The 24637-nt window shown below is 50.2% G+C and overlaps 9 protein-coding genes across 9 annotated transcripts; 4 read left to right on the top strand and 5 right to left on the bottom strand.

Moving 5' to 3' along the window:
- Positions 1 to 175: 175 nt before the first annotated feature.
- On the bottom strand, positions 176 to 1799 carry UREG_01417 (uncharacterized protein; the record flags this gene model as incomplete). Its single annotated transcript, XM_002541855.1, has 3 exons — positions 176 to 767; positions 824 to 1119; positions 1176 to 1799. 3 exons carry the CDS (start codon positions 1797 to 1799, stop codon positions 176 to 178), a joined length of 1512 nt encoding a protein of 503 aa, XP_002541901.1.
- Positions 1800 to 2682: 883 nt separating this feature from the next.
- On the top strand, positions 2683 to 4578 carry UREG_01418 (uncharacterized protein; the record flags this gene model as incomplete). Its single annotated transcript, XM_002541856.1, has 3 exons — positions 2683 to 2935; positions 2986 to 3160; positions 3201 to 4578. The coding sequence occupies 3 exons, from the start codon at positions 2683 to 2685 to the stop codon at positions 4576 to 4578; spliced, it is 1806 nt and encodes a 601-aa protein (XP_002541902.1).
- Positions 4579 to 4947: 369 nt separating this feature from the next.
- On the bottom strand, positions 4948 to 5331 carry UREG_01419 (uncharacterized protein; the record flags this gene model as incomplete). Its single annotated transcript, XM_002541857.1, has 3 exons — positions 4948 to 5091; positions 5161 to 5222; positions 5298 to 5331. 3 exons carry the CDS (start codon positions 5329 to 5331, stop codon positions 4948 to 4950), a joined length of 240 nt encoding a protein of 79 aa, XP_002541903.1.
- Positions 5332 to 5756: 425 nt separating this feature from the next.
- Positions 5757 to 7025, top strand: UREG_01420 (uncharacterized protein; the record flags this gene model as incomplete). Its single annotated transcript, XM_002541858.1, has 1 exon — positions 5757 to 7025. The coding sequence occupies one exon, from the start codon at positions 5757 to 5759 to the stop codon at positions 7023 to 7025; it is 1269 nt and encodes a 422-aa protein (XP_002541904.1).
- Positions 7026 to 8261: 1236 nt separating this feature from the next.
- On the bottom strand, positions 8262 to 9852 carry UREG_01421 (uncharacterized protein; the record flags this gene model as incomplete). The annotated part of the gene is made up of 2 exons (XM_002541859.1): positions 8262 to 9183; positions 9263 to 9852. 2 exons carry the CDS (start codon positions 9850 to 9852, stop codon positions 8262 to 8264), a joined length of 1512 nt encoding a protein of 503 aa, XP_002541905.1.
- A 2145-nt stretch (positions 9853 to 11997) lies between these two features.
- Positions 11998 to 13492, top strand: UREG_01422 (uncharacterized protein; the record flags this gene model as incomplete). The annotated part of the gene is made up of 3 exons (XM_002541860.1): positions 11998 to 12038; positions 12092 to 12243; positions 12600 to 13492. The coding sequence occupies 3 exons, from the start codon at positions 11998 to 12000 to the stop codon at positions 13490 to 13492; spliced, it is 1086 nt and encodes a 361-aa protein (XP_002541906.1).
- A 2136-nt stretch (positions 13493 to 15628) lies between these two features.
- On the bottom strand, positions 15629 to 18304 carry UREG_01423 (uncharacterized protein; the record flags this gene model as incomplete). The annotated part of the gene is made up of 2 exons (XM_002541861.1): positions 15629 to 16114; positions 16178 to 18304. The coding sequence occupies 2 exons, from the start codon at positions 18302 to 18304 to the stop codon at positions 15629 to 15631; spliced, it is 2613 nt and encodes an 870-aa protein (XP_002541907.1).
- A 597-nt stretch (positions 18305 to 18901) lies between these two features.
- On the top strand, positions 18902 to 20073 carry UREG_01424 (uncharacterized protein; the record flags this gene model as incomplete). The annotated part of the gene is made up of 2 exons (XM_002541862.1): positions 18902 to 19379; positions 19439 to 20073. 2 exons carry the CDS (start codon positions 18902 to 18904, stop codon positions 20071 to 20073), a joined length of 1113 nt encoding a protein of 370 aa, XP_002541908.1.
- Positions 20074 to 21944: 1871 nt separating this feature from the next.
- On the bottom strand, positions 21945 to 24528 carry UREG_01425 (uncharacterized protein; the record flags this gene model as incomplete). The annotated part of the gene is made up of 2 exons (XM_002541863.1): positions 21945 to 22211; positions 22270 to 24528. The coding sequence occupies 2 exons, from the start codon at positions 24526 to 24528 to the stop codon at positions 21945 to 21947; spliced, it is 2526 nt and encodes an 841-aa protein (XP_002541909.1).
- Between the last annotated feature and the right edge of the window lie 109 nt (positions 24529 to 24637).

The following is a 24637-nucleotide window of genomic DNA, read 5'->3' on the forward strand; positions in this document are numbered from 1 at the left end:
ATTGATGGCGAGTCACGACGCGAGTGAAACCGAGAGAAGTACGCAAGGGGCTGCTGTTCAGCAAATCCAGCATCTTTGTCAGGGAATCCGATATTAACCAAGACCAGTCAATCAACAAACATAGTTATACATTACCTTGGAAGCGAAATGCAGGGCTTGGACAAGCTGGAGCTGCTTAAAACGTCGTCTTGTGTCCTGAGAAATCCCCGAATCCGCCCCGATTGGTAGAACCACCACGTCCGCCACGAGCACCGCCGCGAGGGCCTCCTCGTCCTCCACGACCGCCTCCACGGCCACCTCCGCGACCGCCACGGCCGCCGAACCCGCCGCCCGAGTTCTGTCGTGGAGTGCTGAAGTCCAGGCGCATGGCACGACCGGCGAGCTCGCTGCCCTGGAGCTCGTTGAGTGCGGAACGGGCCTCGTCCACCGAGGAGAACTGAATATATCCGAAGCCCTTGGGGCGACCGGACTCAGGATCAGTGGGTAGGCGAATTCCTGAGATGGTGCCGTAAGATGAAAAGGTCTCTTGAATCGCGTTTTCGTCGGCTCCAAAAGAGATGTTACCGATGAACAATGTGTCGCTCTCAGGGCTGGTCTGGTCGCCAAACGACTTAGCTCGCGCCTGGGAACGATCTTTAGCTCCACCAGCGTTCTGACGAGCATTGGCATAATCGAGGTTCAGTGGGCGGCCATCAAGCTCAGCTCCTTTCTTGGCCTCGAAAGCCTTGGCTGCGTCCTCAGCATTAGTGAACTCAACATAGCCAAATCTATGAGAAGACAGTTAGCATATAAACAATGAGTTTTTTTCAACGATCATGCTTACCCTCGAGATCGTCCACTGTCACGGTCAGTAACAATACGGACACCAGAAAGCTCGCCAAAGCTTTCAAACTCAGACCGAAGCCATTCTTCGTCAACATTCCAGGAGAGGTTACCAACAAAAAGGTTGGCGCTTGCATTAGACTCATCACTGTCCTTCTTAGCCTTCTTGGTCACCGGAACCTCATCCGATTCAGCTTTACGCTTTTGGGATTTTGCTGGCTTCTCATCTTCTTCTTCCTCGCTGGAAGACTCCTCATCGCTACCACTTTCATCTTCAGAGTCATCCGAGGCAGATTCCTATAAACACTGTCAGCTGCATCCGTGGTTGTTGGATCGGAAAGGGAGTAACAAACCTCTTTGATAGCCTTTTTGGTTTTCGCTGGGGCCTCATCCGACTCTGACTCGGATTCGGAGTCGGACTCTTCGCTTTCGTTAGTGGCCTTGACATCTACGCCTCCAGATGTCTCGGATTCGGATTCAGACTCAGAGCTGGACTCCGATTCCGATTCAACTTTCTTCCCCTTCGCAGCTTGCTTGGTTACTTTAGGCTCAGGCTCTTCTTCGCTCTCACTTTCGCTCTCGCTTGCACTCTCAACGGCCTTTGCCTTTGAAGGCTCCTCTTCAGAGGACGAGGATTCAGACGATGACTCAGATTCAGATTTAGGCTGAACCTTTTTGCTCGCGGCCTTCGCAGGAGCGCGCTTTTGTTCAACTTCGCTCTCACTCTCGCTTTCGCTGCCGGAGCTGACGTTCTTCATTTCCTCGTCGCTATCGGATTCGGAAGACTCCGATGGAGTGGGAGGCTTCTTCTTTTTCTTCTCAAGTTCCTTTGCGGTTTTCGAGGCAACCTTCTTTGCAACCTCCTTGGACTTTGCTTTAGGAGTGGCAGAAGGTTTTGTCACACCTCCGTTCTTGACCTTGGAAAGAACCTTCTCATCGGCCTTGGGGGCCTTGGTCTTGGACTTTGGAGCCTTCATTTTCTTCCTGCGGAAATGAGAAGAGTTAGAATCATGATACAAAATTGATACATATAAGAAACGGGCAGTACCAACCACACAATTATCCGGCAAGTAGTAAAGTCACGGTGATAAATGTGTAGGTTGAATTCCCTCAGAGAGACCCTCTTGAAGTGCGGCTGGATGGCAAGATTCACCCGATTTTCAGTTGTGTTGACTTGTATGTCAGACACAGATTTGAGCCCACAATAGAACAGGTATCCTGTGTAGAAAAGCAAATAACCCTCAGATCAAATCCAAACAAGCCCTCAGAAGCCCACGATTTGAGTCTCAAGCCCACAGTTGACAGACCAGGCAATCGATGCTTGCGCTGTCCACAGAACCCACGAATAAGTCCCACAGAGTAAACCGCAATATCCCACAGCCCTCAGCCCACAGTGTCCAGAAGCACCCAGCAAGCCCACAGGAAGAAAAGTATACGTACAGGTCCGCGGCAACGCGTCAATTCACGATCTGCTAAGATACTTCGTAAAGCAAATTAGATCAGATCAAAGCTGCAGCTAGAGGATACAACCTCAATGTGCGGAGTATGGATATAGGTAAAAAAGTACCGTGGAAAAAAAATATGTTTCGAGGAAAAGAGGAACAGCAGGAAGAAAAGGAAAAATGGCTGGCGAAGCTGGAAAATTTCAAAAGCTCACCGCCTGCGGACTCTAACCGCATCCGGGATAGTGCGTGAAGCTTCCCAAGCAGCTCCACTTCGGTTCCTGGCTGTTGAAACCGCGAGCAACGACGAGGTGCGCGAGTCTGAGATCTCTCGCTTTGGGCATCCCACCGTCGAGTCAATTGAGATCCTGGAGGCCACTATGTCAATGATAGACGCTCGATACCTTTGACCCGCGCAATGACAACCCCCCGACCCTCTGCTCCGCCTTCTCACCGGCCACGCAAAAAGCGCCCGTTTCTGGCCGGCACCTCATTGAGCACCAATGTCGACCTGATCGTTGGCGCAAATACCGCAGAACCATCACCGGCATTTCCGCTTGTCGCGTTTCTCTGGCCGGCACGAACCGGCGTCTCGCAATGGCTTGTACTTCCCATTATACTCATGGTAGCTGGGCTATTTCGGTGGACTGTGGGACTGTGGGGATACTCAGGTCCGCTGCAATACATACTCAAGTGATGTTTGCAAAGCTGACAGCTGTAGGCTTTGGTATGCCTCCGATGTATGGCGATTTCGAAGCCCAACGACATTGGATGGAGCTCACGATTAACCTTCCCATGTCCTCCTGGTACTTTTATGATTTGGAGTGGTGGGGCCTCGACTACCCTCCATTGACTGCCTATCATAGTTGGCTACTCGGTAAACTGTATGATACCACGTATATCTCTACTCCTACGAGAAATCTCTGACTTGTATAGAGGCTCGCTGATTGAACCGGCTTGGTTCGCTCTTGACACCTCCCGCGGCGCCGAAGCGCAGCTCCTGAAAGTCTATATGCGTGCCACCGTTATCGTGTCGGAGTACCTTGTCTATATCCCTGCCATTGTGATATTCCTCAGGAGGTATGCCCGTGAGCAGAGAGTAAATACCTGGGCAGCGTCTGTCGCCCTCGTTGCCATTCTGATGCAACCGGCCACCATGCTGATCGATCACGGCCACTTCCAATACAACACAGTCATGCTGGGGCTCGTCGTGGCGGCATCAGAAAGCATACTCGCGAGAAGAAGATTATGGGCTTGCATATTCTTCGTGGCTGCGCTCGGCTTCAAACAGATGGCCCTGTACTATGCGCCAGTTATGTTCGCTTATCTATTGGGTACCTGTCTTTCCCCGCGCATTAGACTGGGGAGACTTGTCGGGATTAGTATGATAACCATAGCCGCTTTTGCCCTTTTGTTAGCGCCGTTGATTGCAGGAGCAGTTTATGACAAATACCGTGGGATACCTATTCCTGTTTCTCACCTGCCACTCTTCCAGTCCCTACCGGCATCACTCAACAACGGATCGTGGTTATATGCGTGCCTCAGTCAGTTGTGCCAGGCTATCCACCGGGTGTTTCCTTTCTCTCGTGGCCTATTTGAAGATAAAGTCGCGAACCTCTGGTGCGCCATCCACACGTTCTACAAATTGAACCGCTTTTCGCCTCCTCTTCTCCAAAAGGCATCGCTTGGTGCAACAATTGTCAGCATTATCATCCCTTGCATTGCCATCGGACGGCATCCCCGCTCCGAACTTCTCTTGCTTGCGTTGGCCAATAGCGCATGGGGCTTCTTCCTTTGCTCGTTCCAAGTACATGAAAAGAGTGTTCTCCTACCTTTGCTACCAATGACTTTGCTCCTTTGCGGAGACGGGGGACTGGGGAAGGAAACTCGGGCTTGGGTCGGCTTGGCTAATATGCTTGGGGCATGGACCTTGTTTCCCTTGCTGAAGAGAGAGGAGTTACGTGTTCCGTACTTCGTTATCACCCTGTTATGGGCTTATCTTCTTGGGCTCCCCCCTACTTCGCTCAATCTCTTTCGGACACATGGAGAGCCCGGTAATCTCCATGTTCTTACTAAATTGGTACACCTGGGGTGCTATTCCTGTATGGTTTCATGGCACATACTCGAAGCTTTCGTGCCGACTCCACGGACCAAGCCAAATCTTTGGGTTGTTCTCAATGTCCTGATTGGGACAGCTGGTTTTGGCTTGATGTATCTTTGGTGCACAGTGAAACTCATCCAGCAAGTTCGATTGACCGCCCAGGCTGTGGAATTACGTGCTACTCCCATCTCTGACATGAAGAAGCAGCAATAACTTGACTCCTACCTCCGCTTTGCTTCTAAAGATTTAATATTCATTCCGACAATGATTGATAATATGATACCCACTTTTATTTTATGACCCTGAATTTTGAAAAATGTTTAGTACATGATGGAAGAAAGGAGAATACCGTTCAAAGATTGGAGATTGTCCATTTGTGTTTGAGTACCCAAGATTTGTTATACACCCAGATTTACAAGGAGTTCTATCGAATCCCGATTGCCCAAGTCCAAGATACCATCATGAATAGTAATACATCTATTCCCTTAACGCCGTTCAATATGCATGCACGCCGAGCCTAAAGGGCGACTCAGCCAGAAATACCGCGTTTGATATCAGAAAAGTCACATTTGCTCCCCCCCTTTAAACTTTGAACCCGTAACTGGCCATACAGCTCCGATACTGCTCAATCGTAGACCGACATTCTGATTCAGCCGGATTATCGGATTTCGAGAACAGCATGCAGTCGTCGCGAGCGGCCTTTTCGGGCTTGCACACGCAGCAAGGCTAGATATACCGGATCAGAAAAGCTTTCGCAGATAAAAGATGATTTGGGAGGGGGTTGTATTGCGGCACCTTTGGCTTCTCCGTTTCAGTGGTCGATGGCTTTACTGAGGGATTGGCTGCCTGAGAGGTGACTGGAGCTTTGGGTCAGATTCGTGCTCTCTGTAATCCTGGCTAGGTTTGGAGTATTAAAGAGAGCGGGAACTCACAAGATGACGCGGTAGATACAGCGGCGGACGACATTTTTGAATGAATTGAGGCTTGGACTTGGACTTGTACCAATGGACCTTTGAGGGCAAATATGGCAGTTCAAGTTGAAAATGAACGCATGACAAAGCTCGCAGGCTGAGTAAGCAGATATATTGCCGATAAGGCCGAGCCAGTTAAATCGGATCGCGGATGAATAGTTCTACCGATTCCGCACCCCGCCACAGTATGATTACCTAATCAGGTGGTTTAGGGGCGCGATGGGTATCAACAGAACCGAAAAACAATTCGAGCCCGATTTTGGAGAAATTTCTCGCATTTCAAAGCCTGCATTAATCTTTCATATTTGACTAGACGAGCTACTTTCATTTGTCTATACTAGAGGTGGTGAGGCTATATCCTTGTTCATAAAACCTATATTTTTCCTTGTTCATTTTCATAAATACGTCTGCTGCCCCGCCATGGCGCCCTCCTCCACGGTCTTCTCAATCCAAGATAAAGGGCTAAGATTCGACTCGGCGGCCGATTTAGAACCCCATATCAAGCCTCTCGTCGAAAACGACAGTCTTTTTACCGAAATCCACCTCGGAGGAAATACCTACGGCGTCCCCGCCTGCGAGCTCCTAAGCAAAGCGCTGCGGGTGCAGAAGAAGCTCCACACCGCCAACCTTGCCGACATATTCACTTCACGTCTCCTCTCCGAAATCCCACAAGCGCTTTCCTTCTTGTTAAACGCACTGCTGGAAGTACATACGCTCCAGACCGTCGATCTGAGCGACAATGCCTTTGGACTCAACACGCAAGCCCCGCTCGTCGAGTTTCTGCAGGCGCATCTTCCGCTGCGCCATTTGCTTCTGAACAATAATGGTCTCGGCCCCAAGGCAGGGACACTCATTGCCGATGCCCTGACGGAGCTATGCGCCAGGAAGGCCAAAGCGCGGTCGGATCCAGACGTTGGGTATGAAGTGCCCCTCCTCGAGACCATCGTGTGCGGCCGCAATAGACTAGAAAGCGGAAGTATGGCCGCCTGGGCTCGTGCGATTAAGGATAACGGCAAGGGGCTCAGAACCGTGAAGATGGTGCAGAACGGTATCCGTCAGGATGGAATCACGTTATTGTTAGACCACGGCCTGCGCCATGCGCCGGAGTTGGAGATTCTTGACATGCAAGATAACACATTTACGGCTATTGGAGCCCGAGTCCTGGCAGATACAGTGACCGGGTGGCCCTCTCTACGCGAGCTCTCCTTGGGAGATTGTTATCTGAAGGGCCGAGGCTGGCTCCGAGTTGGTAAAGCAATTGCACAGGGCAATAACGCGAAAATTGAGATTCTGAGGTTAATGTATAATGATATCAACGCGGCCGGATTAAAGGTGTTAGTCCACGCTGCCAAAAACGCACTCCCGATTTTGAGACGCGTCGAGCTGAATGGAAATAAATTTGAAGAGGATGATGAAAGCATTGTGGAGTTGAGAGAACTCCTCGACGAGCGAAAAGAAGCGATTGGCAGAGACGACGAAGATGAGGACGCATGGGGTCTGGATGAACTTGATGAACTAGAAGAGGAAAGCGAGGAAGAGGATGAAGAGGAGAGCGAAATAGAAGATGTGGAGAAAAGAGCAGAGAGGATTGTTGAGGAAGCAGAGCTCGCTGAGGATGAGAAGGTTGCCCAGGACCTTGATAATGCTGTGGATGCACTTGGTGAAAAGCTCAAGGGAACATCTATCTGATCCATGGGTTGCTGCTTTTCATTTCACAGCCAGCCAACGTCTGGTACTGTCAGTTTATTCGCACTATGACTCTAGTGATTGACATTGGACAAAGCAACGTGTACCCTCCAGAACTGCTCATGAGAAAATGCTAAATGCTATCATTCAAGTCTAGATATCATCATTCCCGAGTACTCCGTATGACGTCATGTATTTCCTTTGTCAGCCAGACGCCGAGTGAGATGCGGAAAAGAAATATGAGAAAGGACCCGACCCATCAGAGGTACATCTCAGCTGTAGTATATTTCAACTATCAGTGGCCTCTGTAGGGCCTCAAGTGATGTTTTGTCGTCACTGATGTTCTCTGAGGGGTTCTCACCTGGCAAGTTCAATCATTGCATCCACTCTTTAAGACCTGTGTCTGACTTGATATTCCTCAGTGCAGCGTCAAAAACCATGCAGTGAGACAGTGGGCTGTGAGAACAGGACCAATGATGAAGTCTGGCATTTTACTGCAGCGGGAGCCCTCTCCCCACTCTGGGGATTGTGGATAGCCCGCTGATGGTGGCCGCTGAGGTCCCTGCTATTACCTTTTTATCTTCACCTTTTTGTTGCTTTTTGGGAAAGACGGATCTGCTTGAAGGGCTGAAGGAGTGGGAGAATTTATGGTGAGCAATGGAGAATGAAGAGGAGATCTAGACGGGAGGGGAGGGAGAGCATTATATATCGCACGGAGAACGTATCCGTCCAAGGGGAGTGCAATCGATCTTTACTCTACAGCAGGCAAGTTCATCCCCGCCCATATCGAGCCAGAGAGACTCAAACTGCAGGAATGGATGGGAGGAAATGACCCCTACGTTTGTGGCTCGGAGGGTGGGATACCCAGAGGATGCGTCTCTACCAGGTGCTATCTCTCTAGAGCCTCCAGTCCAGCGGACATACTACTATACCGATGCAAATCCATCACACGGTAGGAAATGGTTATTTGCCATACGCAGAGGGAGACGGGTGCCAGAATATTCTTGCTGTTTTTTTTTTCGCCTACATACTCAATACGATGTTTCTGCATCTTCTATTCAAACTGTTGCTAGCCTGAATCGGGTTGGACATATGGCTGGCCATTGGTACTTGGACGATCACTTTATGCTCATGTCATATATCCTGCAGTTGCTAAAGCGACGTCAACAATATCTTCATGCATTATATACATAGGCTTGGCTCTATCCATCTTCGCGGTATCATCGAGCGGTTATCTATTTAAGCTGGAAACGGCAGAACAGCCACACCTCGCTCTCCATTCTTCCCCCTTGCCCGTATCCCAAAGATCACATTGTCTTTGCTCAGGTCAACGGTTGCCTCTCTAGCCATGCCCACATCCAGAACATGCGTCCAGAACGGCGCAACTGTGCTCCGCCACACAATCTCATAGCCCCCTACGCCTTCATTCCCACCAACTGGCGGGTCCCAGAAAAACTTGCTATCATTAGACAGATCTCTCGTGCTTACACGCACGTTGCGCGGCATTCCAGGAGAATTCGCCAAACTCCAGAGCGCTGCGGCATTGACTTTTCCCACACGCGCAATATATCTAAAGTCGCAGAACTCGGGTAGATCGCCGTACTGCTTCTTGCGTCCTGTTTTCGGATCGGTTTCCACACGCACGTCCTGATGCTGGTGTGCAAAGTTCTCATGAGGCTCAGTGAAGCGTGCCGCGGGGTATCCGGCCTCCAGGAAAGGCCGATGATCACCACCACGCAGATAACGGTCGAGTCGGTAGATCACAGAGACGCGCATATCGGTGTGCTCATTTTCGGCGGTTTCTTTCACGAACCGGGATAATTGGCGGGCTGGGGTATCGTTTTCACCGCCAATAGTAAGACGAGTTTCCCGTTGCTTTTGGTCTTCGACAGTTAGTGGCGGAAGGCCTTGTCCAAAGAGCCGGACGACGTGAGGGTCCCTTGTGCCATCGTCGGCTGTGGATGAACCGACGATGTCGTTGGTGAACATTCCTTCTATATTGGCAGATTTGTTACGATATGTTTCAGCGAGGAATCTGGAGCCGTATAGGCCTTGCTCTTCACCGGCAACGGCAGCAAAAACAAGGGTTGCCCGCGGGCGAGGGAAGTGTGGTTGCGACATCACGCGGGCCAGTTCAAGAGAGACTGCTACCCCTGAGGCACTATGAGAAAAACGTGAGCCTTTGATTGCTTGCAAGTCCTATATTCTGTAAAGGGGTCAAGACAGACGAAACCACGTACTCATCATTAGCCCCTGGCGCAAAGCTTGTATAATCGTTGACATCAGTAACTCTGGAGTCGTAATGCCCCGAAATGAGATATATTCTCTCTGGTTCTTCCGTTCCCTTCAGTGTTGCAACTACATCGCTGATTCGCACCGGGAACGGTATTCTGTTTCCGTCTGGCTGCTGTTCGTACCCTATGACATCAACGCTCAAACGGCCATCACTCGCATCTGCATAGCGTTTGAATTCGGACGCGATCCAATCCCGCGCGGCGCCAATGCCGTGAGTAGCATTTGTCTGGGTAGAAAGCGTGTGCCGAGTCCCAAAGGAGACGAGCTTGAGGATTGAGGCTTCGATTCGTTTGTGTGAAATCTGGGAGAGGATCGACCGTAATTCTCTCGACGGCCTTTGAGGCCTGTTGGGAGAGCCAATTCTCGTGGGTGGCCAGGACGCGGCGGGACAGGAGAATATGGAGGATCCCCCGGTCAATGCATCTGGCAATGCACGGGCAGGATTGGGGGTAGTCAACGGTTGAGCAGAGGCCAATAGGCAGAGAAAAAGTAGCACGAACGTGCTACCCGCAAGGGCGGAGCTTAGGGAATGCATTCTTCTGGATGTCTCGCGCACCAGCAACTCGTCCAGATGCTTCAAGTGGCATTCCGGCTGCGGGTTATATAGCAACCAGCGGCCTGGAGTGATCGACAGGTCTCCTCCCCTGAAGAGGGGGAAGCGGGGGACAGGGCCATCACCAGGACAAGGATGAGCATGCTGTCCCGGTAAATGAGTCTTCTGCAAGCTGCAAGCAGTGACTCGCACGCAAAGCCGAAGTGGTCCAGGAACACTTTTCGCGGTGGAGGCTGGATATCAACCGAATGTCACCTGCCTATCACGTTCGCACCAGGCCGTGCTGTTTGGCGTGTTTGCACTGCTTGCTCGCTTCTCGCTTCTTGTGCGGAAGATGAAGATCCAAGAGCAGACACGGTTGAGGAGCCGTGAGAATTGAGCAGGTGGATGGAAGCTGCTGACGGCGCGCCCGTCCTTTGCTTGACTGCAAGCGACGGGTCTCAACATCCATCTGCGCGGAGTACGGCCGCCCCATCGCCACGAAATGAAGCTCTTGGCTTCCAAGCGGCTATCGAGTTAACCACACGGGGATCCCGGGGTCGTTTGTGTCGGCGCGAAAGGGTACGAACACTCCTGTAAAAGATGAGCTTCCGTTGAGCCTTTTAGACATTAACTGACACCACTCACCAGAGTCCTATTCCCGATTGTAATCCTACAGCAATGGACACCGGCTCATCGATATCGCCCGCGAAGTCCCGCCCTGGCGCATTTGATGCTTGCACTCTTGACCTGGCCTCACTTCCTTGAACTGCGTATCGGAACCCAAATTGTGAAGCAGGCAGCAAGACTGAGGAAATCCCTTATACTAGAGGCATCCCAGAAGTATTGAAAGCGCTAACCCCTTGCTTCAACAGTGAATACCAGTCAGTCCCTTGCAGATGAACTACAGACGCCCGTCCTTTCACTCTCAAAGTCCAGAATCAGCTACAATCGCGAATTGTCCTTTAAACCACGCGGACATTCCTTAACCAGCATTAGCCACGCCATCTAAGTGTCGCCGCTGCCAGCGTCTTGCATGACAGGTCTATACAACCGATCAAAGTAGGGGACTGTCAATTCAACCGGGTTAAACCTACTTCAGGCATTTGAGAGAAGTGGCTCGTTGGAAACAGTTCAATGGTTTCCTATAACTACCATTTGCATACTAATAGTGATATTAAAATTCAGTAGCTTTGAATTGTGCTACAACAGCATGACCAGTGGTTGCACTCACATATCACACTTATTAGAGCCCACGCACTTTGCTGCCTCATTCAGGCTTATTCCGGTGGGTTCAGATCATCGTAGCGAAACATTCACCCGCTTCTGAGCAATGTTGGAGTCAGAAGGCAAGCGATCTTAAACACCCAGCTCTTCATCGAGGCATCGTTATCAAAGCATGTCACCACCGATGTATGGAGTAGTCGATGAGTCTTGTAAAGGAGATAGAGCTTGAAGGAGTTAACTAGGACTGTCGTCCGTGTCCAGCTCCTTGTGCCCTGCAGCACATTCGGTCCAACCCTCGAGACCGTGCGGTGATGTGATGGACAGGCCGTGACAGCTTGCAATCTCGTGGACTGTCGAGTCTTTTTCATCACACTTCATCGCAGGGTGACATTGCAATCTCACATGCAGCATTCCCTCCCTTCTGGCCATCGGAAGGCCTGTCTCGACTTTCTCCTCGGCATCACGCAGCAGGGGAGCGATTTAAGATTCGACAATCCTTGAATGCGCAACTCCAAGACCCCTAGTCTCGCTTGACCTGCTCGTTTGCCGTGACGGTTCGTTCTGCAGAACATGGATGAGGTGAAATCACCGGGACCATCCGGGTTACCGTGCACTAGATCAGGCCAGAAAGCACACCCATAGGCTGTCCTCCGGATTGCAGAGCAAACTTGCAATTCGGCCGGTCACGATGATATGCTTTTTGACCTGGATCCGTTCCAGTCAACTGACATTGGGCGGCGATCCAAAGGCTTGAACTTCTTCCGCAAAATCATATAACCTGGCAATCTGTCTCGCTGGAGGGGAAAAGCGGTTTTTAACTCTACTTTGTGCATGCTGCTGCTGTTTCTCTGTTTTGAAGAATCATATGGCATCTAACCACTCGGACTGTCAGACACGATCCATCGTGCCCCGCCATCGACAATGACAATTGCTCCAGGAAGTGGCGATATTCAGTTGTCTCTGTGAGTTGTGCGGCTTGGGAATCGCGACTTGACCTGTGGATCGGATGTGCAAGCTACTTTGCGATTCACTTCACGCCAAAGCCGTTGCTTACAGCCGGGTCGTTGCAGTGTATCGAAGCGATGTCGCTCATGTTCGACTCCATACGATGGCTGGAGCCAGATGCCCAGGAAGCCTTGTCTGAGGTTGGCTACAATCTTAGGCAAGGTGCGCTCTCGCTCGCTTTACCCACCTTGCTTCTTTATTTTGCTTTGTTCGCGCTGGTGAAGCGGCATATCAAACTATTTGAAATGCTAAGCGTGTTGACTATCATTGGGTTCATGGGAAGCAGCATGATATCAGTAGTACCATGCAGTGCCGTCAGGAGTTTGCAACTATTTTGCGGTGAGGATACCTTTCCATATTGCTTCCTCTAGATCTTTTGACTTTGCTTTTATGGCTCATGCATACATATTATATGGGTTCTTCGCGTGAAGATTTGTTCCTGAAGCATGAGCGTATTTCCAAATCCTCAAAGGACTTGGTAAAGTGAGTATATGTGATACTAATCTCGATCAATATAGTGGCAATTGGTATCATGAAAGCTCTGGATTTCTACGCCCGGAGACAATCCCCTCCAAAGTATGCATACCAGGATAGGCCGTCCGATGCTATCGTTGCCCTCCTCTACCTTATAGAACTCCGATACGAGTCGTTCACGCCGAACCATATTCGCACGGCGCCAGCTCCATCCATGTCGGAAATAGCCCCCACAAAAACAAAAGGGCGATTATCGTGCACTCATTCTAATAATCCACCGCGTCCAAGAGGTCTTTCCAAACTCAACTTCTCCGAGCCAACAAACCTAATCCTCCATATCTTCCTCTTCTCCATCCTTCAGACTCTCTTTCCGCAATCGAACCCGACCGTCCTCGCAGTCCAAATACTATTAGCCATATACATCCTTTGGGAGTCGATGCAACTCGTACTTCGATATCGCACCAGTCCGGCCCTTTTCGGCCCATTGTATACTGCAACCTCTCTTAGCTCCTTTTGGAGCGAGACCTGGCACAGTGCCTTTGCCAGTCCCTGCCACTCACTCGTCTATGGCCCGCTTCGCCGCAATCTTCCAATCAGATTTGGCATGCCGGCTGCGCTCGCACGTGGCATAGGAATAATCGCTTCATTCATGCTGATGGGGTTCTTCCACGTATACGCCCTCACGCCGTTATTACCCCTCGATGCTCTTTTGCGAATATCTGCCTTCTTTTTTCTGAACGGAGTCGGAACAGTGATGGAAGAAGCAATGTGGGGACGACAGGTACACTGGGGTAAAACTCTTCTAGCATGGGTTTTTGAATTGGCAATTGCAAGTTGGACAGTGGAAGGTCTTTCGGTTCCCAAGGGCTTGCGGAGTATTTCATGGAAGAATATCTGCGACGTTGGAAGGGAGGCTGAAGTCATTTTTAAGGAATAAGAAATGTGAAGTAGGTATTTATAAGATCCAATTGGAACTGTGTCATCTTGTCATTCGAAGAAAAAGAATGGAACCATCAGAGAGCATTTGATCCCAAGGTTCATAAAACGCTAGGAATCGTATGTGTACAGCAAGTTCAATGACATACGTGTAGATGGAATGTAAACGAATCAAGATATCGTCTAGGTTGACTTGTATGAACAAAGGAAAAAGATATATATCTCCTGATCTTGGGCGATCTGAACTAGGGACATATCCCTCTGCATGTAGCTATGGGAGCTCCACAACTCCTAGTTAGAAATATCATAGTTTGCTGCAGATAGTTGTACTCAATGACCAATTTATGGTCAGAAGAGTCTAAACCAATTGTTCCATGGCTTGTGTTTTTGAGGAGGAAATCAATGCATAAAGCTTGACCAACCCACTAACTAGTTATCTTACCTCTGCCTGCCCAGCAGTTATATTCTTCATCTGTATTCACAACAATCAGATATTGGATCTAAGCTCGCGTCTGAATTAACAGGCACATGATATCTTCATGACGATATTATTTCCAATTACTTTGTACAGCTGAACACTATGAATTGATTGATGGCTCCTCAACAGACAAGATGACGTCATATTTAGGTTGATCAAAAGCCTTCGCGAACATCCACCGAAGAAGCTTAACGAGCTAAAAGAAGCTTAAACCTTGGCTTCCTCCCAACACACCTTATCCATCCAACGGTCCCAGCACGCACTGGCACACCGTCCAGGGATTATAGATACACATCTTTGTTCTGTAAGGGCAGCAGCGTCGAGCGCATTTTCCAGCACAAGGCTTTCCGTTGGGACAGGCTATGATAGCGAACAAAGTCAGCTTCATCTGGACCCCGTGGCTCTGGGGGTTTTCTATAGCATGGAAGCCTTGCTTACGGGGAAGGGGAGCCCAGCGACGAATTTTACCGGGAGGGGAGGTCGAATCTCGAACGTCCAAGGTTCCTAGTGACTTTGGTTCGAGAGTCACCGTGTCTGCATTTTTTTTGAAAAGAATGCAATTGTAAGCTGCTGGTCCCTTCACTACTTGGATGGAGCAAAAGAAAAGAAAGGTGTTACGTACCAAGGATACCGATTTGCGCGCTTGCGAGCCGCACCGCAAGGCAGAGACCGATGAATGAGATCTTCATTGTTTTAAGAAACAAAATGAGCTACGAGCAACTTTGGAGATTTGATATTCTTCAGCACAGGATACAGAATATTCCTGCTGATGGAGAATTCAGCGATAGCTTTAGGCTTCTACCCCGGATTTATAAATCTTGATATTTCTTATGAAATGAACCGCAACGGCAGGGCATATCTTGCTATGTACTATTGAAGGAAAGGTCAAAGCATAGTATTAAATTCTTTGATGCACCTCTGCATAAAATCCCGCAAACACATCCCCGTTTCCCCATTTGTAGAAAGACAAGCATATTGTATCATCACAATGCACGTCATTGGACAATAGCCAAGTCATAAAAGACTTCGGGCTAGTTGATATCAGTATGAAACAGAACATTCTTCGAAACACGCGTGCTTTTGAGAGCGTGGTCAAGGGATTGACATATTGACCCTGTCTGATAATTAATATATGCCAAACAAAGAAACACGAGTATTAGGGTTCTACCTGGCGATCATTGAGAGAAAAATCCCCGCATTTTCAGCTGTTCCCCGGAGTCAAGAGACGTCAAAGTGCGAGCTCCCCGGATCGTCCAGTCGGTGTATTCTGGAAGAACTAGATCGATCTCAATTCATAGTATTTGGCGCATTCCCCTGTCATTGCTGGACATGTCTTCTAGGTAGGCCAATCTCCCCCACAGGTTTTGAAATGGTGTTGTATCATCCCAGCCTTGCCTTCCTAGACTTGGTCTAATACCAGGTCCGCTCCATATCAATTCAGTATCAATCATTAATAATAATAATAAAAATTTCAACATGCACAGGGAACTCTACCGACAGAACTCTCCAGCCAAATCAACATTATGTGCTAGACGGGGGAAAAATATGTGAAGTGGTAAAGACAACAAATAGGGGTTAGAGGAAGTAAATGCGAGAAATAAAATATGCATATCATCATCATATGATGCAAGAATAACGATCCCTTGTGCCGTGGCATTTTCAAAGGGCATTGAGGACGCTTTGCATCCCAACACTTCCTGAATCCTCGCGCCGCAGCACATATGCACGGACTTCCTGTACACTCAAAGCGGTATTTGATTTGCCCTGCGAGCTGCTGGCACCGCTTCCACCTCCCCCACTCGACCCACCAGTAGTGCCTGCGCGAATTCTTTCTCTCAAAGCCTCGGGGCCAACGACGAAAAGACTGCCCACTTCCAACAAGACGTCAAGAGCTCCGCCGATACCCTTGACTCCCTCGTCAATATTCCAGGACCGAAGTAGCTCCGTATATCGAGTCATGTCCTTTGTGACCATGAGACCACCCGGGCCGCTGACTGGGAATTTCTTGAAATGATCCAAGAGCAGGGCGCGGATTCCCAGAGCGATTTCAGTAAGGAAGATTTTGACATTGGTCCCGCTGCTGGGGAGAGAGGCGAGGGCAATGCCATGTAGTCGAGTGAGAAAACCGGATATAGAAGCGCACGTCTGGCAAGTATGAGGTCAGCAAATCGCAGCATATTTAGTGATAAATGGAACGCGACAACATACCGGAGTCTGGAGCATTTCGAGCCATCCGGCACCAGTTTCCGTCACGCCCTCCTTCGGCCGGAAATCGTTTTTCTTCTGTCCAGAGAGCACGCGTGCGACCCACGCAAGCACAACATCTACAGTTTTCTGCTCGATTGCATTGATTTTCTCCTCAATTCGATTCATCGCAAAATTGGTTTTCTTCTCCATGTCTCGCCTGATCGTGATGTTTGAGGCAGCTAACGGGGTCAGCACAGTGTCGATACAGGTCATCATCAGATGGGTGGTGCTAATCGCTGTGCGTAAAGTAGCCAAATAACCAAACTCAGGCTCGGATTTTCCAGACTCCTGCGCGGTGGCGGACTCCAGAGATGCATCCAGAGCCATTTCAACGTACCCTTCCGCCATCACCGAAAGTAGCATCATTAGCAACGCGGAAACATCTTTGGGTGTTTCGGTGCCCACGTTCAATTCGAGTCCTCGACCGACACCCTCCGCAAGCCAGCGAAGCATCCGTTTCGCAAACTCGACGCTCAATTGGCCGTCTTCATCCGTCAGCTCAATTTCCATTTGCTTTTGGTCGTCAATATCCTTTAAACCGGCGACACGAAGCAGCATTTTTCTCTGAGTCGGCGTAAAGTCAGATGTATCCAGTCGGTTTATGTAGGCATCTCTGGCTGACGCCAGCAGTTCGCTCCCTGATTTTGCAAGTGACGAGATAAATGTCGTCGGAGTCTTTTTTCGCCGGGCATGGAAAGTAGCAAACTTGAATAACAATGAAGTATATTGCTCTTCCAGATTTCCCTTTTCCCGTTCAATATATCCAGTGAGGTAGGGAATGAAAAGTTCCTCAAGCTGTTGGTCTAGGACCATTGCGGTCTGGGAGGATATTGTGTCTGGATGCTCCGTCAACCCATGGGCTTTTAGGTCATCTACTAAGCCGCTAATATAAGCTCTTGCCGTCTGTAGAGATCTTAGAAACGCCAATGACGAGACGCCGTTGGCCTTCTCTAATACCAGTTCGAGTTGCTGTTGTATAGATTGCTGAAACACTCTTTGTACAAATGTTCCAAGCACTTGCTCATAAAATGGAAAAGTCCGCTTGATAATACCTGACTCCTCTTGGACAACCACTTTGACTTCATCAACCAAGGACTGGAGGCTAGGATCCACGCCCGGTGGCTCAGCATCAGGGTCTGCCAGTTTCTCCCACGTATCGGGATCACCAACAGCCTCATCGTTGATTAGCTGACTGCGATCGATGAAGAACTGGTGCTGATTGACGAACAGGCCAATGACACTGGCGCCGCCATTGAAATCATGCAGGACCTTTGCGCACTCTCTCATCCCGTCGAAATTGGCTCTTCGGTAGAAATCGTCAAATTGCTTCAAGATATCCTTTTCCAGGGTCTCAGAAAACTTCTCAATGAGCTCTCGTGTATTCCCTCGCTTGTGGCCATTGGTCCGAGCCTCCCCGTTCGCCTCATTCCAGCTCAGAGGATCCAGCCTCTGGCTGATTCGAAGTAGTTGGCGAGCAATGTGGGCAGCTCTAACCATCCCTTCACCTCCGCCTGTCCTCCTCATGTTTTCAAGAAGCGTCGTCTCGCCGCGATTGCTCACCTCATCCCAGCATTCGATGAGAAAATGTGCATCCAGCGCTCTCCGTCTCTGGCGATCGAGCTCTTCTAGCCTGCGACCAGTTTCGACGGCAACATTTCCGCTTCCAGATAGCTCGCCGCCAGCCCCGCGCGGACCGTTCAGCGACGTGTCCAACTTCTGAAACGACTCAATGGCCTGGTCCAGCTTGCGGCCAAGCGTGGTCACGTTCTGCGAATGCTGGGATTCGGCTCTCCGCACGGCCGCGGAAAGCTCATTCTCACGAAGCTCGAGGTCTCCGGATAGCTCGACTAGTCGGCGCTGGGCGTGTTCGAAGGTGCGGATCAGCGGTTTGGGGTCAAAGGCCTGGTTTCCAAGGGCACCGGACCGGCGCTGGCTGGAGAGAGCGCTGTCGGAGAGGGATTCGATAAAGTCTTTTACGATAAAGTCGCGATTCGAGAACGTCTCGAGGGTAAAGGTCGGTCCTTGGTCGAAGATGGAGCGGCGCACGGTGGGACGGGGGTTCAGTGAATTGAGGGTTGGGTCCGGCATGATAGCAACGGAGGATTCGACATCAGGAGTCTGCAAAGCAAAAGGGCAAGGCACGGCGCATCACCTCTGCATCTGCTGTTCTGCTATTTTTAGTCTCCCGCTCGTTGCTGGCATGGTTGTGCGCAAGAATGTGTTACATGGAGTGTGCTGCTGCTGCAGTTGTTGTTTGGGCTCAGCGCCGCATGCAGCTATTGCCACGCACAGCCAGCGGCCCAAGTGTATCAGAGCATCAGATGCGAATTCACTGCTTGGAGAAAAGCATTCAGTCAGTCAATTCATATCCTGACTTTAGCTTCCAGAGCAAAGGCACATCATTCACGGCTTGCTATCATTGCGCTCAGGGGCTTGGACTGTGTCTGGGATGACGCAGTGCTGCACACCAACAGTAAATTCTCCAAACCAAACACGTATTTCTCCTTGACCAGCTGCTATCTGAGCCACAAGAGACACTCTGCCGTCGTCAGCATATTGCTCTCATGGATTTCTGAGGACTCAGAGTCTCTATAACGCCCATGACCTGAGGATCAAAAGACCTGGGCTTCGACACACTGGTGCTCTGCCGCTGCGAGCTCTCGCACCCTCCTCGCAGCTCTCTTGATGGCCATCTTCAAAGACCCAGGGCCGCCACGGTCCGATGCTCGCACCCACGCCCAATACTCTCCCGCCGAGCGTGAGCGTCTCATCCAGCCATACCTCCCCGAGCCACGGATCCCTCCAGCGCGCAGTCGATCCCGCAAGTCCAGACCCAAGCCGATCCGCACGTTTCTCAAAAACAAGCTCTACTACTTTGTCTATTTCGTGATCCATATCTTCTTCAGCATCTACATTCGTTTGCGACAAAGCTATCATGCGGTGGTGGACAGGGTGTTGGCTATTTGTTATTACCACCATCGCACGCCAGAGTTGATCCGGAAGGATGTGAGGGAGCTGGACAGGCTGCCGGAGCATCTAAGCGCGGTATTGACGATGAGGAAGGACGAAGAAGGGCTGGAAATACTGATGGATGAGGTTGCGGAGCTGGTGGCCTGGAGCAGTTGTGTGGGCATTCCTATGCTCAGTGTGTATGAGAAAACGGGTATGCCTGCTTCCTATATCAGCCGCTGCCTGGTGTCAACTAACCGCCTGGAATCACAGGAGCATTGAAATTCTATATCCCGGCCCTCCATAAAATAATCACCGCTAAATTGGCTTCCTACTATGGCCCTTCTTCCCACCAGCCCACCCTTCGCCTCTTCGCTCCTCACCACCCTCTCTGCTCCCCAGAGCCACCCTCTCCCAACGCCGGTCCAAAAACGAACCTCGACACCATAACCGTCCTCCTCCTGTCCTCCTCCGACGGCCGCGAAACCCTGGTCGACCTCACAAAGACCCTCGCCGAAATGGCCCAAAACGGCAAAATCTCACCCCAGGATATCAGCACGAAGCTGATCGACGCCGAGCTCTCCGATATGATGACGACGCCCACGTCCCCGCCACATCAAAGTCCTGAAGTTGAGTCGAGCGACACTGACGAGACCACTGTCGAGAGAGATGTGCCTCCGTCCGGCGGTGGGCCGGTGATGAAAGCGGAGCCAGATTTGTTACTTATATTCGGCCCATATGTTAAATTGGACGGGTATCCGCCCTGGCAGATTCGACTGACGGAGATATTCTGTACGGGGGATAATAGTAGCAGTATCATGGGCGATGGCGGGGAGGCTGTGGAATACCAAAGGTTTCTCCAGGGGTTATGGAGGTTTGCCAAAGCCGAGTTTAGATTTGGCCGATGATATGGGGCTCTTTAATCATATATCCTATCTCTTCTTTCACTTTGTTTTTATATTTTAGAGGCTTGCCGAGTTCAGGTGTTCCTGGGAATGAGGATCTGATGCACCGTCCATTTCTAATTCATATTTTGCATGCAAGTTAGCCAAATGCCATTTCCAGTAAAGGATATCAGACGATAGTGCGAATACAATCCGAACGCCCAAGGTTACGAAAGCAATTATCCAAAATCACGCAAGCGCTAGAACGCTAGTTCCGCAAAGCTGCGTTCTAGCAGCTGGGGAAAACGCCAAATCCAGATAAAACATGCAGAAGCTAGTCATGAGAACGAGAAGTCAAGCTTGTATGGTATCACAAAAGCTGTGGATGCCCCCAAAGAGGTCAATTTCAGATCCAGTAGCCGGTTCAATAATCGGCTTATTAGGCATGATGCGCGCTTGTCCAAGCGATTCAATTCTTAACCACCCATCCACTCATCATCCTGGCATCTTTCTTCCCCACGCCGCACGCAATCCACACACCATACAACATCAACCCCGGCGTCTGTCATCCCCTCCACAGAACACCATGAACACATTTTCCGCCCGGACACACCCTGTTCAGGAAAATCATTATTAGACGTATCCATCACGCTGGTATGACAATCCGGTCCCTCGCATTCCCGTAGACAAATATAACATGTTCTTTTCCCGCAACTGTCGCAATCGGCGTAAGCGTCTAATTGGGAGCGCATCGTGGGACGGCGATAACAAATGTGGCAGGGTGTCAGAATTGGCGTGCAAGCGGGCCTATCTGCATGTTGCCGTTGTTGCTCATTCTCGTCGGGGCGGTGGGAGGGCGAGTGTCGTGGGGAGATGAGCTTGGAAGTTGGTTCCGACAGAGTGGAAATACAACGATTCTGCTCCCTGGCTTTATGTTCCACCAGACGCTTCCTCTTGTACAAAGCTGGGTGTAAACGAGGTCGAACGTCAAGGCTGATACGGGAGCCATGGCAGAGCTTCGTAGGCGTTGGTGGTGAAATAACCGTCACCATGGACGGTGCGGCCGTTTCCCTGGAGTATGCCCGGTAAGCAGCGGAGTTTACGAAGTGATTGTTCGTAATATCTGAGATACTAAACAGCCATTCTAAGTATTAGCTCTCGCTGCTCAAGGCGTGGTGGTGGGCAAGGTGGTCAGGAAGGAAGCCGTACAAAAGATTCTTATTGCAATTCTCTCCCGCAGCCTCATCGTCTCGTGTCCGTTTCTTCGAGGTTCTCGTCTCCATCAGCCCGACCACGACAGGAGCTTTCGACTGTTCAGGAGACGTCGGACGGCCAAGCACCCCTGGCATGGATTCCTTGAACGTCAAAACGACAGGTGAGATCTTGAGGAGCAAAAGTAACAGCAGGTGTCACTCAAGTGGCAAGTCGTAAAGTCAATGGAAGGAAGGAGAGTGTCCCAAAGAGCTCCAAGGCCCGTAACCGCGGCTTGAGGATGAGTAAAACTCGTGGATTGAATGATTGAATGTCGTGGTTCAGTGCTGTTGTGAATGCTTTCAGCCACTGAGAAATTGAAGGTTAAGTTGCCGCCGCTAACCAACGGCTATCCCAGGGTGCCAGCTAACACTAATAACTAGTTAATAAGCTCTATGCATGCTCTTGACGATATGAAATCCGAATTAGAAGAATAATCGCGTTCGTTCATTACTCTGAAGCAAGTTGAAGCAAAGGAAATAGTGTATGGCTACTTGTTATATATGCCTCCAGAACGTCCTTGACATGCACGCTGATAAAAATACACCTCAAGATACACTGGACAAAGATGAGACGAAAACCACAGATATTAGACCAAGATTCTAGCATCCTCTATATCTTAGCTGCACACATTAAATGGGCCATCAATGGCATCCAACATGGCTTATCCCTTCTAGCCTGGCATTGATAGTCTTTTCATCGTAAGGTCCGTCCTCGCCAACATAATTCCGCAGCACTTCACGCCTCATCAGTCGACGTGGCGCCCGTCTACCGGTAAGTAGCTCAAACTGCGTGATGCCTTGCTCTGCAACAATCTCAAGCCCATCGACGAGGACCCACGGTCTACCGGTTGCGCTGCGATACCGTCGCATTCGCTTGAGAAAATGAGTATTGAGAGGGTTGTAAGCCATCTACAATGAGTTAACGGGTAGTACATTATTAATTGGGGTTGTAACTCGGAAATCGTACCTCTAGAACAGCTCCTCCAGTTGGGCTGCCCAACCATTCGTCCGGCAATTCAAGTGAAGTGGGAGGATCACCGCCAATAGTGTTTGCGGGTACGCACGATACAATCATGCAGGGAAGCGTGGAGTCTGACGGCCAGAGGGCCGTTGCTGACCGTAAAACATGGACCACTTGGCCGGATCCAGGCGACCGGGATGCCCACGAATTGAAGTGATTTGCCACCCTCTCCGCGTTCTCCACGGTCCTATTATATATAAATATCTTGCGGCAGCCCAAATTCAGCATCGCGTAAACAGCAGCCCGCGCCATTCCTCCAGCACCGATAACCAAACCCGTAGATTTGGACGAAATTGCGTTTCGAGGAGAAAGACTCCTTCGTAGACAGACAAACACGCTAACCCAGTCCGTATTATCTCCATACCACCCAGCGATTCTGCCGGCCCGATTCCGCTGGTTTGCTTGCTCCTTTAGAGGGTAAATGTAGCCCGTTGCATCAACACGGAGCGGGAGCACAGTATTAACAGCACCAATAGCTTCCGCATGCCGACTTTTGGATGCCAGTTGTTCAAACACCTTGATCCTCCAAGGCGGGAGGATGCTCGCGCCTCCAAAATTGGGGTCCATCGCAAGCCGATCTAGTTCGGCCAATGACGACGTCCGAGAGATTCTGTACGTGTGGCCCATGCCATATGCCTGGAACGCTGCATTATGCATGGCTGGGGAGAGGCTATAGGCGACATTCGCGCCGATAACGTAAAATTGCAACGGGTCAGGAACAAAGCTCTGGAACAGCGCCTTGACTGCATCCCGCGATGTAATTAGGGGATCGAAGCCCTCCACATCACGCTCCCGCTTTATAGCCGAGTGTGTGACTGAAGTAAGGATCTGATTAAAAACTTGAGAATGACGCCCAAGAATACCAACATTGTAGGCTATTAAAGGCGGGTGGTTGCCTGGGAGGCGTTTGACTTTTGTTCTCAAGAAGCAGACTGCTTCGTTATCCAATCTGTCTTTGGCAACTTTTAAGATACGGATAATGTCACATCCCATCAATTCAGCCTTTTGGTACAGGCCAAAACACTCTTCACTTTCCCAGGTTACTCCATCAACATATTCACAGAAGAAATGGCCGATTATCTTAGTCCGTCCTTTAACCTGAAGGAGCTTGGCTGTTGCAGGGTGATTGGCGATATTGTCATTTGTCAAGTCAAGAGACAGGTACTCGACCCCTAATCTTAAACCATGGTTGAGGGTCTTGAAGTAAACATCCTCAAATGGTAGAGGGAGAGTGCTTTTGTTGTTCTGCATTGCTCGAGTATCAATGGAAAAGATGATCGGCACACCAATCCTCCGCCGCAACGTTGACACATACTTGCTCATTGTGCGAGCCACGTCGGAAGGCCAGATATCGACGCAGAATTCCACGGCTTCGGCGCCAGAATCCAGTTCGTCAAAATAAACCAGGCCCTCCATCAGGTCGGATAAACGCACAAGCAGCGCATGGGTATGGAGCCTCGATTCAATCTGATCCTCAAGGAGTGAAAAAGGCGAATCGAACCCTGACGTGGGAGTGCCCACTCCGGTAACGAACCGAACGAAATGAGTAAAATCTTCTTTGGCGTCTTTCAATTTGAACGAATAAGCGGCGCATCTCCGATCACATGCATCATCCTGCCCGTGTAAATCACTAGAGTGATCCTCAAGGTTGTAAAACTCCAAATTTGAGCAACTCCGGTGCGACGGATCGGTGCTCTGCAGGAGTTGGACGGCGCTGTCCTCCAACTTCAGAAGCCTCTGGATCTGGTTCATATCCCGTAACAGGTAAACAACCGGATTGGACCGTGCATATTCCTGGAGGTACTGTTGGATGGACTGAGTAAGGCTGCCCAATCCGCATTCAATCACGCAGTTTGTGCGGTGATTATCCAGCATCAACTTCAATACCTCCACACCCTTGCGATGGAACTCCCGGCTCCCTGCTTTCTGCAGGAACTCAGAGCGTGAGCATCCAATAGTTTCTTTAAAATAGTGGTCTTCAGTGATAAACCGCCAATTCAAAGCGGTTGCCGCAATGAAGCCAAGAGACCGTTTGCCGCTACCCCTGATCCCGACCAAGACCAGCGATGAATTGGGCTTGAAATTGCTGCCACGCTGGTAGTCTGGCGGGAGCATGCCTAAGAGATCATGCGTTTCCGCAGTTGGGCAGGTGCTTTGGCCGTTTTCCAGGGTGCTAGGGGATGATTTTCCTGAGTTCACAGCCATGTCGCCAGCGCTTCCGACATCGGGATCAAAGGAGAGGCGTAGACATCCAGAGGAGATTCATCCCGGGGTTGATATGCATGAGATTCGATTTGTGAGTTCGGGTCTGTTC

This window comes from Uncinocarpus reesii, genomic scaffold, assembly GCF_000003515.1.
Source record: "Uncinocarpus reesii 1704 scaffold_1 genomic scaffold, whole genome shotgun sequence".
Lineage (NCBI taxonomy): Eukaryota > Fungi > Ascomycota > Eurotiomycetes > Onygenales > Onygenaceae > Uncinocarpus > Uncinocarpus reesii.